Consider the following 18,955-nt stretch of genomic DNA (forward strand, 5'->3'; position numbering starts at 1 on the left):
CATTATTCCCAAATCAAATCTATATCATAGGTATTATGTTTCATCATGAATCGTTTTTTGATGCTTTGATCGGCACCAACGGCATACGTTGTGGAGTAACGTTACACACACATGTTGCGATCGGGGTGAAGACATGGTTGGCTCAACGCAGGATTGATATCATATAGCCCTTACCTTCACTAGGATGTCGATGTACCCCAAAAAGAATATTGCAATTATCTGATCGCGAGTCCCAGTATTGGTGTCGATCGTGTCGCCAACATAATCCACCACACATCATGCATCGGGAGCATTTGACACTTCTCAATCCGATCGTTATAACCGCTCCATTCGCCCGACAAAGAAAAGTGAGCCCGGTGACATTTTACCGTTGCACAGGCCAAGATACAAGGTTTCAAATGGTGCTCGATACCGCCGTCTAGCTGGATAATGTGGCCATATTATAGACAAAGGCCATCAACATAAAGTATTGATTGAACATTTTATTAACAGATTGCAGAATGGGTACAATACAGTACAGCTCAATACACACAATTGTTAAGGGGATACACAGAGGATGCACAGAGTATGCATATGCTCAACCAGCACTAGACTTTATCAAAAAGGAAAAGTCACTGTTATTTAAAATAAATAAATCATGTGTACTAAATATATATTAACTTTTTAATTGCATGAAACATTATAACGTATTCTCTTATGCCGCTTTTCACTGCATGGTACCTAATCGACTCGCTTTTTGAGTCTTGGTAGCCGTATTTGAAGTGACATCACACCAGGACGTAAATAATCAACAGTAACACACAGCGTTGGAACCTGGAGAAGCCCTGATGATATAATATAAACGAACAGCCAATAAACGTGAAGTTATCTTTGAACCTCTGTTGTCAAGCCTCATCAATATACCCCCCCTTCCCCACTAATGGAACTGGTGTCGTGGAGTCACTTCGCTTGTGGCTAACGTTATAACCGAACAATACACACATGGCCCGAACCGTGGAGGTCGTACCAAACTTCCAACCATGTCAGGTCGTACCGAACTCCCCCCCCCCCCCCCCCCCCCCCCCTGGCTGTCTCGTAGTGATAACCGGAGTGTTGGACGTCCCGTGATGATGACCGGGAGGATGCGACCCTCTCTGCGCCACCCCCTGTCTTCCTGTCTCCGGCCGTCTCGGAGTGATGACCGGAGTGTTGGACGTCCCGTGATGAAGACCGGGAGGACGCGACCCTCTTTGCGCCGCCCCTTTGCCTCAAATAGATCCGCTATCAGCTCCATCTTTAATCTTTCAAAATGTTCAGTTGCTATCGCATGCACTTATCTGTGTTTCACTACACACATGAGTGCATGCTTACCAACTGTTGCCTGTTTTTACTGCAACACTGCTATCACCGACATCTAAGAAGGGAGATCCCCCCTTGAATGGCCCTTCTAAGGTTTCTCTCCTCCACATTACCTGTGTTGCACCATGCATTTTTTCCTATTGCTAGGTTTTAGTGAGTTTTTCCTTACCTTCGCGTCTGGGAGTGTTGCATTTATTTAAAATGTTTTGGACTTCATGGTGTCCTTGTTTTGTTCTTGACTTATTGTGATGTTTCTTCTTGACTTGTTTAAAGAAGACGTGTCCGGCCCATGGGGACATTAACGTGTGTTGTCGGGCCTTACAAATAAATTTGATTTGATTTACCGATCAACAACATCCTTTGCAAGTAAGAAATAGGACTAGGGTTCCCTTTAAGGTGGTGTGGTAGGTCCGGACCAAGACTAATAATCCTTACCTGGATGATGCTGTGCATGTGTGGGATGAGGCGGTCGATGCGGACCTCCAGCAGCATGACCAGGGCCCGGCATACGTTCTTCCTCACCTCGCTGTCCTCATCCCCGGCCAGCGCAAAGAGGCTCTAGAAGGAGGAATCGGAAGACGGTTTGGCTTGGGTTTTATTTGAGCAAGCGGTAAACAAAGGAACATCACAAGACGCAGTCCACAGAGGAAAGGGTGTGGCGGTATCATTAAAAACCTATTTCCATCACGGTCCTCAACACAAGACATGGAAAGACTCTCACCTCGATGAAGGTGTCGATGTTGTCCATCAGAGCCTGGGCTCGGCCGATGATGAACTGGTTCACACACGCTATAGCATGAGACCTGAGACGGGGGGGGGGGGGGGGGGGGGGGGGGGGTACAGAGGGCGGAGTTTAAAAACGTAAAGGCTTGGAGGGGAAAGCAGACCGTCAAGAGGTCAGGGAGGGAAAACGTTTAGAGACTGACCTTATCTTGGCGCTGCAATGCTTGAAGAACTGAAGGAACTTGGGGATCATGATGGTGAGAGGTCTGTTCAGAGCATCACTGTCCAGCAGCTCTGAGGAATCCTCGCAGATCTTCTGCAGCGCTCCGAAAGAGCCCTACAAGTTAAAGTACAGTTAAAGCTGCACTGTGTAACTTTTGCACGGGGCGACAGTGGTAGAGCGGTCGTCTGGTAGTCGGAAGGTTCCCGGTTCCATTCCCGCTCCTCCCGGGCAATGTGTCGAAGTGTCCTTGAGCAAGACACTTAACACCGCTCCCAATGGGACCCTAACCCTCCCAAATTGTAAAGTGATGGATAAAAGCGCTATATAAATGCACCATTTAACATTTTACCATTTTGCATAAGAGAAGATAAGAGATTTTCTTTTCTTCTTCAAGCAATATAACTTTGTGAACCGTTTCTCATTTAGTGCCGTTCACATTTATGCTAAGGCTGTATCCTTTTTTGTAAGCCTCATTTCTTAAATCATGCATTTCCTGTTAGCAGAGAAGACTTAGTTTGTACCTGACCAGAAGGGCTCATATGGGCAATTCCACTGGGTTTCATGTGTCGTGGATGGGAGGGTTTTCTCTTCTTCAGCCCAACTCTTTTTCTTTTATGTTGGGGCTTTCTGTATTTTACTCCCATGCCCAATTTAGTCATTGTGAATTCCCTTCCTGGTTGTTGCGCGCATTGCCCCACTGTCTGCCTGGGGAGGGTGTAGAACTACCACATGCCTCCTCTGATACATGTGGAGTTGCCAGCCACTTCTTTTCACCTGACAGCGAGGAGTTTCACTGGGGGAACGTACCGTGTGGGAGGTTCACGCTATTTCCCCCAGATCCCCTCCCTGCTGAACAGGCGCCCGACCTGTAGGAGTCACAGTTTACAACGACCACGACACATAACCCACCGGCTTCCCACCCGCTAACACTGCCAATTGTGTTAGTAGGGACGACTGACCAAGCCGGAGGTACCGCTGTCTTCAGCCCAACTCTGTGACTTAAAACAGGCCCTATTGTGAAAATGACCTTTTCCTGTTTTTACAGAATGAGGGGTTGTCCCAACAGACATTTTGAAATGTGTGCATTGTGCCTTTTCTGCAATTCTTGAGTCACATTTGATCTGCAACGTCTAGCTTGATCTGAATTTTGTTACAGTAGACTAGAGGCTTATACTACTAGATGTACGATAATTATCGTATTTGTACAATAAAAGCGGCTCACTCGTTACAGGCACAGAAACAGCCCATTGATTCAGCAAAAAACTTCAGACATGCTTAGGGGACCTCAAAGACATATTAATCTTCTTGTTGAAAAGGACTAAAATATGTCCCCTTTAAGTTAAGGACTTAGATTAGGACTGTTGATATGTGATGTGTTTCACAGGGCAGGTTTAAAACAGCAGATATGGGTCAAACGTCCACCATAGAGGTCAGGGCCGTGCATCATGTAAGCAGGGTGGTAAGTAAACACTGGCCCATACACAGAGTTTGTTTGTCTACTCCGCTGGACTCTTTGGCAGGTAAACTAATAATTACTATAATTACTATGACTATAATTAAATGTATAATGAAAAAGTTAAGTGTACTGCCCTGTATGTAAGCATGGTAAACCATCATAGAAGTGTGTGTGTGTGTGCGTGTGCGTGCTGACCTCGCAGGTATTATAATCATCTGAGTTGAGCAGGTTACATAGCTGAGGTAACAGCTCAGGCCAGGTCTGCAGCTCTCCTTTAGATGATATGGTTGTGATCAGGATCCCTAGACACACAGAAGAAGTTACACCACGATTATAATCCGACTCATAAAACTAAAAAGTAACTGATAGCTCTTTGTGTGTGTGTGTGTACATGTGCATACTGATAGCTCTGTGTGTGTGTGTGTGTGTGTGTTCCTGTGCACTGATAGCCATGTGTGTCACTGTGCACACGTGCATGAGTCATGCTATCAATATCCAATACCCTAAAAAGTAACTGATAGCATGACCCACCCTCATGCACATACATTAGCTATAATAAAAGCAGAGAAGAAAATAGAATAAGTAGGAGTCAGTTATTGCAGAATAGCCTATGGAATAAATACATATACGATATATGTGCACATTAAAACGTTTCAAGCTCCTTGAAAAATGTCATTCCACACTCCCACACAGTCGCATTACCTGCAACAGTTCAACTGCCCACATTCTGTGACTCATTGGCTGAAGCCATCTCTCCTCCTCCCTCCATCTCTCTTTCTCCCTCCCCCTCTCCACACACAAGCAGCACTAACCAATAGTAGCTCTGATGAGTGCTGACGGGTCTCCGATGTTGTTGAGGCATTCTCTTTTGATGAAGTCTGCCACAGTGGGAGGGAAGTTCTGGTAGTGGGCTTTCACATTGTTCTTCAGTATCAGGCCACTCAGAGAACGAGTGGGCTCATCTGGAGGAGGAGAGAGCAGAGGGCCGAAAAGGAAAGAAAACAGATGAGGAGGGAGGGAGGGGTGAGGGGAGGAGGATAGTCACGACGCCGCACACGATTCTACACTACGGAACCGTACCAGACCAAAAACCACGACTTGTAGCATTGACATCAAGATAACCTCTTAATAAAATCACAACTTTGGCTTGGATTTAGGGCTGAACAATTAATCGGAATTGTATCGACATCACAATATGGCCTTGGCCTAGTGCAATATCAAAATCACAGTATTTGTTAAAGGCAAGATGTGTGTCAAAATACCATTCTAAAGTAAGTGGTATGGTGCTGAAGCCATGGTATGGTGCCAACGTTACTTGGATTTGGTTCTGTGGTTCGTGGTAGAACATGGTTTAGGGGTTTGATGCCAACTGGGGTCACCAGCGCTAAAATGTTTGTACTCATGTCATGGCACTGTACAATTAGATTAGATTCAAATGCATTGTCATAGTACAGCACAAGTATATATAATGAAGCTACTGAGTAATATGCTAATCTGATGTTTGTACAGTATTATTATGTACACTAATAAAAGTAGGTATGGGAAATACTGTATACAGATACAGTATATACAGTGTACGTGTATATGAGCAGCAGGAATATATATATATATATATATATATATATATATATATATATATATATGCAGATATAAATATGGTATATACAGTATTACACCCTGGTTAAACATGTCCAAAGAGAGCACATGATGTTTGGCTCTGCATTATACACATTACAATTTATATAAATCGGATGAATCCTTGTCATATATTAATAATCGCATTAATGTGACACAAGCAGCTGTCCTGTGAAACTTACAATACTTCAGAATCTTTATCTTTATTTTTATGGGTATTATATGGTTTAGTAATATTTATGATTTATTTACAATTACTGGGGTCCAAACATAACATAAAACATGACACTAGATAATACATTTACATAGTGTTGTGTGATACGTCAGTATTTAAGTAATGTGATAATTCAGTAGTATTGAAGTATTGTGACACTTCAGTAGTATTGAAGTATCATGATACTCGTGCAACCCCTGTGGTGATGAATACATAGTTACCCTCTGGCCCAATTGCCATGTATTGGGCTTCAAAGCTTACGTAGTAGTAATTAATATTAAATAGTATAAGCGAACAATCGAAGCTTCATTCTTCCCACCCGCTAAATTTCAATGTGGCTGGTAAATAGGATCTATGGGGGAGCTCGATTTTCTGGAAGTTCTCATGACTAAGACTATGACTAAGTCCTTGTCTGAGAAGAACTGGTTTTCAAAAAGAATGTTGGATTATTATTCATATAAACCATCTCGTAATGATGTAAGCTCATCCTTGGAGTGGTCAAAAAAACAAAAAAAAACAGGCATTGATTACCATCATGAGAGCAACTAAAGCTTCAAGGCATTCAGGTCAGCGGCCCTACATGCATGTGTTGCATGTAACTTCGCTGTCTGATGCACACCAACTATTATAGACCCACGTACCCTCAGATTTTAGGCATGTGAGGACAAAGATGAGATAGTTGTTGAAGTCCGGGAACTGGTTGAGCTGTTCCAGTTTCTGCAGTCTGTTAAGGAATTCAAGCAAGCAAGCAACCAGGAGGCAAACGACTAAGAACACACGCCCACATATACCTCCTCATGTATTGTCTCTATCGTAACGCACATGCAGTTTCATTCATAGACACACAACAGTCCAAGTCAGTTTTTATTGTCTACTTTGGCACACACACATGCACTCTGCACTCCATGCTGTTTGGACTGTGGGGGGAAACACTTGGACCAATCTCTCTTTTCACTAATGTGTATGTATGTGATGAATAAACCTCTTGATGAATCTTGAATCTCTCTCAAACACACACAATCTGCTATCTCCCTGTGACACACACACAAACAGAGCTGGTAGGATACTTCCTGCACAGCTCGCTGTGTTGCAGTGTCTGGGGACTGGGAGTCCTTCAGCAGCTGAAGAACCTGCTGCAGACCCTGTTCATCTGGCTGCCACTCCATCCTACAGAGACACAAACAAACATACAATTAACTGGTTGAAAACACAGCACTCTTGGAGCTGACAGTGACAACCAGCTCGAAATCGCTTGGTGATGCGTGTCTCTCTCTCTCTAGCCCAGAGTTGTCTACGTGAATGTATATTCTTGAAGCATGCAGCTATTAGTTCAGTAGCTGACAAAACAGTTGGGTGTGCATTTTCAAAGCCAATTAGTAATAGATTAGTAAATGTCCTAACACAACCCCCCCCCCCCCCCCCCAATGTACAGTAAATGACCAAGTATGGTCTTGTCAATATTCCAATGTACAGTTTTGCTTGTTCAGTTGTAGTGTCCCCCCCCCCCAACCTCCTCCAATGTACAGTTTCTATGTCAAATGTATATACTCTTCTTTTCTGGACTCTTTTCGTATCACAAACAGTACTGTATTTGCAAATCTGGTATGTCATAAATGTATAGATGTAGCAGTACTGTCTAGTATCTGTATGTCATATATGTTATGATGAATTGAAAATGGGGGACCCTGATGTAAACAAGACGAAAGTCTTTCTCTGGTCTGCATCCCCTTAACAATTGTGTGTATTGAGCTGTACTGTACCCATTCTGCAATCTGTTAATAAAATTTGCAATCAATTTCAATCAATAGATCGTCATGTTGCGCTTTAAAAAAGTGAATTTTGGCGACATAAGTAGGTGCTAAGTGAACTATGTGAATAAGAGGTTTAAACTATTAGCTAGCTAGGGTAGCTACATAACGTAGTTAGCAGCGGGCCCAGAAGATGCCTACTTCGGGACGCTAACGTCTCTGGACACATTCAGCAGCTAACGGTATCGAGCTAGCTAGCTATGCTAACTAACATTAGCATCACGTCTACTCAGAAATACCAGATGAACACATTGCCGATAGCTAGCTAAGACGAGTTCGTTAGATGTCATGTTACGATGTGAAAGCATTCAAATAACAGAGACAAAGCTAAATGTGAGCCATTAATATTCACATCACGGACATTCACCCCGACTAGCTTACATTAGCATCGGCTAACTGCTGGGCTAGTTAGCTAACGTTAGCATACATGTTGAAAGTGCCGCCAAAGCTTTTTACCTGCTGCTAGCACCGATTAGTCAGATGTGTAATCCTGTCCAGCCGTAGCAACAACAACCATTGACTGAAAAACAGTTTCACAACCCAGCCAAATACAATGTTCTAGGTCTCAACTGATGTAGCTGGCTAACGTTTCAACAAATAACAATCTGGTCTGTGACAGAGATTATGTCTGTATAGCATTCAAGCCGGGTGGACAGTGTGGTCAGGTTCGGCTTCCGTAACGGTTAGAGCGACCGTTCTCACCGAGTGAGAGAAACTTAAAAATGAATAAATAATAATAAATGCATGCATTTTCTGACAGCGTGTTGACGGTAAGTTGTCATAGTTGCTCTGCTTTATCATAAAAAAAATGCCATTACAGTCGAATTATTTGTTTATCTTTTTTGGGTATGTAATTATTTTGTGTTGTATTTTTCACGAACGGCCACTAGATGGCGCCTCGATACCAATGTTATGCCCCTCAATTGGGTTTCACTGGTTTGCCTCCTTATGATATTCAGATAATGAATGAATGAATGAATGAATGAAAACTTTATTTAACAGATTGCAGAATGGGTACAATACAGTACGGCTCAATACATACAATTGTTAAGGGGATGCAGACCTGAGAAAGACGTTTGTCTTGTTTCCATCAGGGTCCCCCATTTTCAATTCATATAGACATTTATGACATACACAACATACATGACATTTATGGCATAGGGACATATAGGTATTTAGTACTGATACATTTGTGACATAAACGGTATTCCAATATACAGTACTGTTACCCCTAGATCCTGACAGAGTATATACATATGATGGGGAGGGGACTGTACATTAGGGGGGGGTGGGTGGGTGGGAGAGAAATATACATATGGCGGGGAGGGAATATATACATGCGGTGGGGAGGAGACTGTCTATTAGGAGGTGGTGGGGGTTTTGGGCATTTACGTGGCCAGTTTCGAATTGCAGCCTCCCGTAGGTGCTCTTTAAGAGCGGTTTTGAATGTGGGCAGGGATTCACATTCCTTTACAGCTTTGGGTAGGGCGTTCCACATTGTTGTGGCATAATTGCGAAACGTGTTTAGTCCCTTGTTTGAGCCGAATCTGGGTTTAACATGATTTGTTGAGCTTCCTCTGGTGTAGTGGTTGTGGTATTCACTGACCTTTGGGAAGTATTTTGACATGTACATGGGCACCCCGGTCGTATAGTGTATCTTGTAGACCAGGCCCATTGCAAGTTGCTGTACTCTGTCGTCTACTCTAAGCCATCCTAGGTTGTCAAAGTGGGCAGGGGTGAGGTGGGTTCTGGGGTTCAGGTCAAGTAGTAGTCTGACCAGTTTGTTTTGTGATGTTTGTAATTTTGTTTTAAGCGCCTTTGAGGTGCTTTGGTACCATGAGGTGCACGCATAGTCATAGTACCCTTGAATGAGTGCTCCTGCCAGAGTCTTCAGGGTATTCTTGTTTATCAGAGAGGAGATCCGGTACAGGAATCTAGTTCGTTGGTTGACTTTTTTTATTACATTGGATGCCATTTTGTCACAGGAAAGATTTGTCTCTAGGATGGAACCCAGGTAGGTAATTTCGTCTTTCCTTGTGACAAGCCTGGAGTTGGCAGTAATGAGCTTGTTTTACTTTGTTACTCTGTTTAACATTGCAATCTGATCTTGTGAAAAATGGAGTTGGAGACATTGTGGTAGTGTCCAATTACAGACGGCTTCTCAGTTACAGTGGGTGACAATATTGTCACAAGGAAAAATTAAATTACCTACCTGGGTTCCATCCTAGAGGCTAATCTTTCCTGTGACAAAATGGCATCCAATGTAATAAAAAAAAGTCAACCAACGAACTCGATTCTTGTACCGGATCTCCTCTCTGGTAAGCAAGAATACCCTATTATATGTTGTACTACTGTATTGCACATCGTTGCGGGCAAGACCACCCGCATTTCATTGTATACTTGTATGTCGTGACAAATAAAACTCTTGACTTGACTTGACTTGAAGACTGGCAGGAGCATTCATTCAAGGGTACTACGACTATGCTTGCACCTCATGGTACCAAAGCACCTCAAAGGCACTAAAAACCAAATTACAAACATCTCAAAACAAACTAGTACTACTGCTTGACCTGACTCCTAGAACCCACCTCACCCCTGCCCACTTTGACAACCTAGGATGGCTTAGAGTAGACGACAGAGTACAGCAACTTGCAATGGGCCTGGTCTACAAGATACACTACACGACCAAGGTACCCATGTACATGTCAAAATACTTCCCAAAGGTCAGTGAATACCATGATCACAACACCAGAGGGAGCTCCACAAATCATGTTAAACCCAGATTCAGCTCAAACAAGAGACTAAACACATTTAGCAATTATGCCACATCAATGTGGAACGCCCTACCCAAAGCTGTAAAGGAATGTGAATCACTACCCACTTTCAAAAACACTCTCAAAGAACACCTACAGGAGACTGCAATTCGAAACTGGCCCCTACAAATGTCCTAACTCAGTTGTACAGTAAATTACCATGTATGGCTTTGTCAGTATTCCAATGTACAGTGCCCAACCCCCTACCCCCCCCCCCCCCCCCCCACCTCCAATGTACAGTCCCCCCCCCCGCCCACCCAACCTCCTCCAATGTACAGTTTCTACGTCAAATGTATATACACTCTTTTCTGGACACTTTTTGTATCACAAACAGTACTGTATTTGCAAATCTGGTATGTCATAATGTATAGATGTAGCAGTACTGTCTCTGTATGTCGTGTGTGTCATATGTTATGAATTGAAAATGGGGGACCCTGATGTAAACAAGACGAAAGTCTTTCTCTGGTCTGCATCCCCTTAACAATTGTATGTATTGAGCTGTACTGCACTGTACCCATTCTGCAATCTGTTAATAAACTTTTCAATCAATCAATCAAACAGGGTTATGAATAAAATTGGTCAGACAACTTGTTTGGCTGTTTACTGCCACGAAATATTCACATCACTACTACAAGGTAAGAAAACTGTATTTTCCCAGTCTCCAAAATCACCGCCGACTCGACACATGACAAAATTCCTCCACACCTGAAAGCCGTAAATATCAACTTGCCGGCTCTTTCCACAGCAAAACGGTAGGCAAGGCACCTTGGTCTAGAAATGCAGGCTTCAATCTATGTTGTTTAGTCTATCTGTTAGGTACTGTTCAGTACTGTTTCATGATGCACAATGAGATTTTCTGTGAGAATTGTTGAATATAGATACACAAATGTTCTAGAGTGTTTGATTATGACATCATACTGTGACATCACAAATGTTCTAGAATGTTTGATTATGACATCATACTGTGACATCACAAATGTTCTAGAATGTTCTATTATGACAAATAAGACGGTTCAATGACTTTATCTAAATCCAATCAATATTCCTAATGCCGTTTCAATGTAAGGTTATAAAAATAAACATATAAACATTCATATAATACAATAACCTAAATATACAGCTAAGCCCCATTGTATTCTGAAATGTAGACATTAACAGTGTAGGCAACTAAGCCAATAGAAATAAGGTATAACTCATGAGTGCTTTGGCTCCAATACATAGAATACAGTGTCCATATGGATATGGCTCACAGAGAGAAATCACACATTCCTGCTCCGCAATACATTGTAGGCTATTTGGTCAGAAAAAAGACTGTGTGATTTCATACTATGCCATGGATATAGAAAGACAAAAAGACAGCATCGCCTATTCCTCACTGCTTTATTAAACTGTCATATACATATTGGTTCTATATAGGCACAATATACAAAGACTCTTCTTTTGAGCACACTTCAGGACAGTCCCAAGTCTTGAATGGTGTTCAAACACAGAGAGGGGGCGAACTGAAAGGGACCGTGGACAGGACAAAGATGGGAAGTATAGTGGACACGGGGAGAGATAAAGGGATTGTGGAGGAGAAGAAGAAGAAGAACTCTTCACAAAGATGAGTGAGAGGAGTAGATGTGTGTGGTTGAGAGGTGCGTGGTGGTTCAGCAGAGGGAGCTGATCTCGCTCTTGCTGCAGCCCCACTTGCAGCAGGTGCTAGACAGCCCGACCAGTAGATCCCGTCCCTTCCTGTCCACACTCTGCAGAGCCTCCAGGACGTCCTCTGAGGTGGATGAACGGGCCAAGCGGCTGAACTGGGCAGCAGCAGACACTGCATCAAGCTTTTCTCCTTTCCAGACCTGGGGTTCTGAAGGATGCTGCCTGCTGGCTGGTGCAGAGTTGGAGTTCCATGGGTCAAATGCCTCACCCCCAATGTCACCTGGAAGAAGAAGATGGGGGCAAAATATCTTAACGTTGCAAAAAAGCCCCACAGACATGGATTTTTTTTGGGATTATCATCTGGACATTTTAAATGTACATTAACAAATAAAGTTTATTATTATTACTGTTGTTGTCATTATTGTTATTATTATTATTATTATCAATATGTAACCTTAAAAATAGAAAGACAGAATTATGGATGTAGACATAGACAGTTGCCTAGACTGAACAAACAAACACACACACACAAAACCAGACAGACATGCATACCACGTGCACACACACCCACACTCCAGTCTAACCTGAGTCCCCCAGGCTTCTCCTCCAGCGAGAGCCTCCACAGGTGAAGATGACTGCCCGTATGAACTCTCGCCCACACAGCTTCACCCCATAGAGGGACGGGTGGCCTTCATTGGGCTGCGCCCTGGCCACCAGCGCCACCAACAGGACCAATGTCAACACTGCAGCCTTCCACATGGTCGTACAGATAGATGGAGGTAGAGAAGAGGACGAGGAGGGAGGACTTGAATCAAGCTGAATGTGAGCTTCTTTTCTTCTCCAGTGTTTGTCTTTGTGTTTTTCTGGATGGGTTCCTCCTTATATAGCCCTCTCAGCATCCCATGTATGATGGAAGGACCTGGACTTCCATCCACTCATCCCCAGGACCAGAGATAAGGCATTAGACCTTTTGGGCCCAACAATGCCTGCAGAGATGTGTGTTGTGATAAAAGAAAATGTTGGTGCTAGTGACGTCAGAGGTATTCCTGCTAATCTAATCAACCCTCTGACCTTTGGGTGGCCTTTCTGCCATCTCATCAGTTGGGTCACTCTGTGTGTGTCACCTCCGCCTTCTGTCTTGCTATCCGTACTGGCTGGCACTGGATGGAGATCATTATCAGTTAATTTCTTGATTAACTAGGATGGGAGTTGGCCTACACACAGTAACATGTGAAAGTATCTCTCTCTCTCTCTCTCTCTCTCTCTCTCTCTCTCTCTCTCTCTCTCTCTCTCTCTCTCTCTGTCTCTCTCTCTCTCTCTTTGATTGATTGATTGAAAACTTTATTAACAGATTGCAGAATGGGTACAATACAGTACAGCTCAATACACACAATTGTTAAGGGGATGCAGACCAGAGAAAGACTTTCGTCTTGTTTACATCAGGGTCCCCCATTTTCAATTAATCAGGACATATATGACATACATGACATACAGATAGACAGTACTGCTACATCTATACATTTATGACATACCAGATTTGCAAATACAGTACTGTTTGTGATACAAAAAGAGTCCAGAAAAGAGTATATACATTTGACGTAAAAACTGTACATTGGGGAGGTTGGGTAGGTGGGGTGGGTGGGGGGGGCTGTACATTGGAGGTGGTTCGGTGGTGGGGGGTGGGAGGGGAACACTGTAACTGTACAAGCAAAACTGTACATTGGAATATTGACAACCATACTTGGTCATTTACTGTACATTGGAGGGGGTTGGGTTAGGACATTTACATGGGCCAGTTTCGAATTGCAGTCTCCCGTAGGTGTTCTTTGAGAGTGTTTTTGAAAGTGGGTAGTGATTCACATTCCTTTACAGCTTTGGGTAGGGCGTTCCACATTGATGTGGCATAATTGCTAAACGTGTTTAGTCCCTTGTTTGAGCCGAATCTGGGTTTAACATGATTTGTGGAGCTCCCTCTGGTGTTGTGATCTTGGTATTCACTGATCTTTGGGAAGTATTTTGACATGTACATGGGTACCTCCTTCTTCTTCTTCTTCTTCTTTAATAGTTACTTGTCATACAGAAGTACAGAATACTTTTATACAAAATGCTTCTTACTGTTACGCTCCAGAGACTGTGCAAGACAAGATAATATATGAAATAAAATAACATAGTATAGCATGTAAATTAGAAGTAAAAAAATTAGGTCACAGTGTTCAGTATAGACATATGTACAATGTTCGATGCAGAATAGACGTAACTGAGTTACCATATAATATACAATACTATATAGTGCAAGGCAGAAATGGGATGAGGTGCAATTTAGGTACAATTTACAGTAGGTGTACGAGTTGTAGTGCAAATCCTTTATCAATAAATATAAAGTGTGTTTGTGTGATCTAAAGTGTGGAGAGTGGGTGCTGCAGTGTGTTGTTTGTTTAAGTGAGTGTGTGCGTGTGGGTGTGTGTGCTGTGTGCATTTGATGGTTGTTGCATAGTGTTTATTGTTCGTTTAGCAGCCTGATGGCCTGGGGATAGAAGCTTCTTCTGAGTCTTTCTGTGCTCGCCTTAAGACTCCGGTATCGCTTGCCTGACCGCAGCAGTTCAAAGAGGCAGTTGTTCGGGTGGCTGGAGTCCTTGATGCTTCTCTTAGCCTCCCCCTGCACCGCTTGTTGTAAATGTTCTGGAGGGTGGGAAGCCCCCCTCCAATTGTGCGTTCAGCTGAACGTGTCACTCTTTGTAGTCTGCTACGGTCTTGTGCAGTGCTATTCCCAAACCAGGAGGTGATGTTGCCAGTCAGGATGCTCTCTATTGTACATGAGTAGAAGTTCCTAAGGATCTTCTGACTGACTTGGAACTTCCTTAGGCGCCTGAGGAAGTAGAGGCGTTGTCGTGCCTTCTTCACAACACTGTCAATGTGTGTGGTCCATGTCAAGTCCTCGGATATGTGGGCTCCGAGGTACTTGAAACTGTTCACTCTCTCAACCGGTGCCCCGTCGATGCTGAGGGGGCTGTAGTCCTTGACCCCCGACCTCCTGAAGTCCACAATCATCTCTTTTGTTTTGCTGACGTTCAGGGAGAGGCAGTTCTCCTGACACTCCTGACACCACCTTGGTCGTGTAGTGTATCTTGTAGACCAGGCCCATTGCAAGTTGCTGTACTTTGTCGTCTACTCTAAGCCATCCTAGGTTGTCAAAGTGGGCAGGGGTGAGGTGGGTTCTAGGAGTAAGGTCAAGCAGTAGTCTGACCAGTTTGTTTTGAGATGTTTGTAATTTTGTTTTTAGCGCCTTTGAGGTGCTTTGGTACCATGAGGTGCAAGCATAGTCGTAGTACCCTTGTATGAGTGCTCCTGCCAGAGTCTTCAGGGTGTTCTTGTTTACCAGAGGAGATCCGGTACAAGAATCGAGTTCGTTGGTTGACTTTTTTTATTACATTGGATGCCATCTCTCTCTCTCTCTCTCTCTCTCTCTCTCTCTCTCTCTCTCTCTCTCTCTCTCTCTCTCTCTCTCTCTCTCTCTCTCACACACACACTTTATCTGGAATATTGCAGGCTCGATTCCCTGACATTCCCTAAGTGTCCTTGAGTAAGTCAATAATCCTTTTTGTATGTTTCTGAAATGTGAAACATTTCATATTTGTCAGACACAAAATTGCACTTAGGTAAAACACTTACAAAGGGAAAGATTATCATGCACCTTATTCCTATAAGAGTGATAGTACAGAGAGAGGGAGAAAGTGTGTATGTGTAACGGAGGTACCGCAGTCTATCCACAGTCACAAGGGACAGTAAGTGAAGTGGCTGTGGACGTTAAGCAGTACTGCAAGTAAACTCACTCCCCAGAGGCATCCAGACCCAATAGCAAGAAGTGAATTCACCTCTTGGTACAGTGGTCTGTGATGTCGCCCCCGGTGCGGGAGACCGGGGTTCAACTCCCACTCAGGGCAATCCCTTAACAGGGGTCGAATCGAAACAAACACAACGCAGTAAGATCACACCGGCTACATATGTGTATCTATGAGAGAGATTCGGCTCAAACAAGGGACTAAACACGTTTCGCAATTATGCCACATCAATGTGGAACGCCCTACCCAAAGCTGTAAAGGAATGTGAATCACTACCCACTTTCAAAACCACTCTCAAAGAACACCTACGGGAGACTGCAATTCGAAACTGGACCCTGTAAATGTCCTAACCCAACCCCCTCCAATGTACAGTAAATGACCAAGTATGGTTTTGTCAATATTCCATGTACAGTTTTGCTTGTACAGTTGTACAGTGTGTGTCCCCCGCATCCCTCCTACCCCCCCCCCCCCCCCCCCCCACCCCACTCACCCAACCACCTCCAATGTACAGTCCCCCCCCACCCCACCTACCAAACCTCCTCCAATGTACAGTTTCTACGTCAAATGTATATATAATCTCTTTTCTGGACTCTTTTTGTATCACAAACAGTACTGTATTTGCAAATCTGGTATGTCATAAATGTATAGATGTAGCAGTACTGTCTATCTGTATGTTGTGTATGTCATATATGTTATGATGAATTGAAAATGGGGGACCCTGATGTAAACAAGACGAAAGTCTTTCTCTGGTCTGCATCCCCTTAACAATTGTATGTATTGAGCTGTACTGCACTGTACCCATTCTGCAATCTGTTAATAAAGTTTTCAATCAATCAATCAATCAGAGGGGGGAGAGAGAGAGATGGGAGAAACTAGAACTACAGTTGGCAACATCAGAAAAAATCAAGAAAATTAGTAAGAGTAATCAATGTTCACTCATTTGCTTGTAATAAAGTGTAATGTAATAAGGAGTAACAAATGGTGGCATTATGGGTGGTGAAATTGAATGCCAGGAATTAACGGCGAATCAATGATCAGGCATTTTCATGACTAGGCGACCACCTCCCAAGTTATCCAATCAACATTAGGAAGTGGGCGGGGTGATGACGAGTGGGTAGCAACCATAGAATTATAGAAGGGTAGCAACAGTTGCCCCGGTGAAGACGAGGCGCCATAGTCACGGTAGTCCTGGCGACAAGAACCAAGCAACGAGAATCAACAACAACAACCTAAATCACTAAGGAAAAACTTTAAAGCCGTAACAAGGATCATTGCGGGGAAATCACAGGTGATTGAGAAACATATTTTAAAAACGATCATTGCTTATTTCTCAAACGTAATACCTGTTAAGATTTTTTTGCTTGTAGTGACGTTAACGTGAAAGTGCCAGAGTGATGAAAGTGGTTGCTAGAGTACAAAATGGCGGTCGTGTTGTATATGATTCGTGTACTTTTCTCTTGGTTGGTAGTTGGGATGGTAACGTTAATTGTGTTCTTCATAGGTTCTAAGCATGATCGACGTATTCGAACGAGAAGTGTTTGGTCGCGTGGTCACAGATTCATTAGCCGAGCTGGCGTAGCCACCACTTCTGACTTTCGATTTCACAACTCTTTCCCGTGCTAGCTGCTAAGCAGCTGTGTTATTTTCAGACCTGATATAACACGAAGCTGCAAATGCAGCCAAAGCGATTATGTCATTTGGCAGAGTACAGTTCAATCTAGTTAGTAGGTATTGTATTCGGTATTTATGACTTCGAAAATGTTTTCTGAATTCAGCAGTCCCGAGTGCCAGGTCATCTGATTGTCTTGTTGGCTGTTGGCTCACGTAGGAGTGGCTTGTCTTATTTGAGGATGGCCTTAAGTCATGATTGACAGCGGGGCAAGATATTGTTATGAATGATTTCCTAGCTGGTAATGTTTAAAGACTGGCCATTGATTGATTGATAGATTGATTGAAAACGTTATTAACATATTGCAGAATGGGTACAGTACAACTCAATACTAACAAGTGCTAAGAGGATGCAGACCAGAAAAATACTTTCATCTTGGGGTATATACATAAGGGTCCTCCATTTTCAATTAATCAAGACATTTATGACATACAAGACATACAAATATGCTTGCAAATATGCATATGATGGCAAATATGCCATGCTTGCAAAGTTACACAATGATCCGTTTCCAAATAAAAAAGGCATCTTTGTCTGAGTTGCCCTGACGTGGTATTTGGTTCCAAATAGCTACGCTACTTTCTGTAGTTCCTCAGTTACTTTTGGCCAAGAGAGTGCACAGGCACCATTAGTCTCAGAGTGGCCTCAACAGGAAGGCTTGTAGCTGCTGCCTAGCCTTCAGACAAAAGACACTCTTCCGCCCATGGTTTATGTCCTCTCTCTTATACACACACACACAGTCACACACACACACACACACACACACACACACACACACACACACACACACACACACACACACACACACATCCTCTTTCTACAACCATTTTGATTAAGTGTAGCCGCCTATAGATACATTAAAGAATATGTTGGCGCTGTGTGTGTATTAGCAGTATATTTTTTTATGTTTGATTACTGACTTCTTTTTTCTTTCCCCAGAATAGTCTCTCCAAGCATTGGTCGCCATGGAAACTTCTGGATACTCAGAGGACCTTCAGCCTCAGCAGGCCAGCACGGTAACCATGGCAACGACTGCTGCCACCACACCCTCCTCCTCTAAGCCTGCACACTTCCTGACGGAGATCCCACCAAGCTCTGGAACCATTGCATCGGCTAACCAATCGGCCATTGCCACAAAATCAGGACAGGATGTTCTTCCTGTCCAAGCCACACCCACCCAGAACCAGAAGGCGGGGGTTCTGACCATACCCACGCAGCAGTACAGTACCACAGAGATCCAGAATTCTATCATCCAGAAGAGTAATGGTCAGAGCTCACCTCAGTACATCATAGTCACGGTTACAGGTGAGAAACAGAGGAATGCATGGTGCACACACGCACACGCACACACACACACACACACACACACACACACACACACACACTCTCACTCTCTCACACACACACACACACACACACACACACACACACACACACACACACACACACACACACACACACACACACACACACACACACACACACAGGACATGATATGATGTGGCATGTCGTCTTAATAAGCCCAGCTCTTCCCTGAGGCCTGTTACCATGGTTATGCAGGTTGTCTATTTGGAGACAATTACTTCCTGGTCT

General features: G+C 43.5%; 3 protein-coding genes across 3 annotated transcripts in view; 1 reads left to right on the top strand and 2 right to left on the bottom strand.

The window, feature by feature from the left end:
* The window catches only part of tnpo2b (transportin 2b), a 35,212-nt gene extending 27,172 nt beyond the window's left edge, over positions 1-8,040 (bottom strand). Inside the window, exons 1-8 of the mRNA XM_084317819.1 lie at positions 7,854-8,040; positions 6,657-6,756; positions 6,231-6,306; positions 4,553-4,702; positions 3,936-4,042; positions 2,265-2,398; positions 2,060-2,141; positions 1,774-1,896 (exon numbers count right to left, since the gene is read on the bottom strand). Of these exons, the coding sequence (XP_084173945.1) occupies positions 1,774-1,896; positions 2,060-2,141; positions 2,265-2,398; positions 3,936-4,042; positions 4,553-4,702; positions 6,231-6,306; positions 6,657-6,755 (771 nt within the window). The 5' untranslated portion in view covers position 6,756; positions 7,854-8,040. The remainder of the gene's footprint in view (positions 1-1,773; positions 1,897-2,059; positions 2,142-2,264; positions 2,399-3,935; positions 4,043-4,552; positions 4,703-6,230; positions 6,307-6,656; positions 6,757-7,853) is intronic.
* Positions 8,041-11,859: 3,819 nt separating this feature from the next.
* Positions 11,860-12,613, bottom strand: rln3b (relaxin 3b; the record flags this gene model as incomplete). Its single annotated transcript, XM_084318011.1, has 2 exons — positions 11,860-12,134; positions 12,439-12,613. 2 exons carry the CDS (start codon positions 12,611-12,613, stop codon positions 11,860-11,862), a joined length of 450 nt encoding a protein of 149 aa, XP_084174137.1.
* Positions 12,614-16,857: 4,244 nt separating this feature from the next.
* The window catches only part of rfx1b (regulatory factor X, 1b (influences HLA class II expression)), a 46,770-nt gene continuing 44,672 nt past the window's right edge, over positions 16,858-18,955 (top strand). Inside the window, exons 1-2 of the mRNA XM_084319417.1 lie at positions 16,858-16,981; positions 18,302-18,667. Of these exons, the coding sequence (XP_084175543.1) occupies positions 18,328-18,667 (340 nt within the window). The 5' untranslated portion in view covers positions 16,858-16,981; positions 18,302-18,327. The remainder of the gene's footprint in view (positions 16,982-18,301; positions 18,668-18,955) is intronic.

Source organism: Notolepis coatsorum, assembly GCF_963971535.1.
Source record: "Notolepis coatsorum genome assembly, chromosome: 7".
NCBI classification, from domain to species: Eukaryota; Metazoa; Chordata; class Actinopteri; order Aulopiformes; family Paralepididae; genus Notolepis; species Notolepis coatsorum.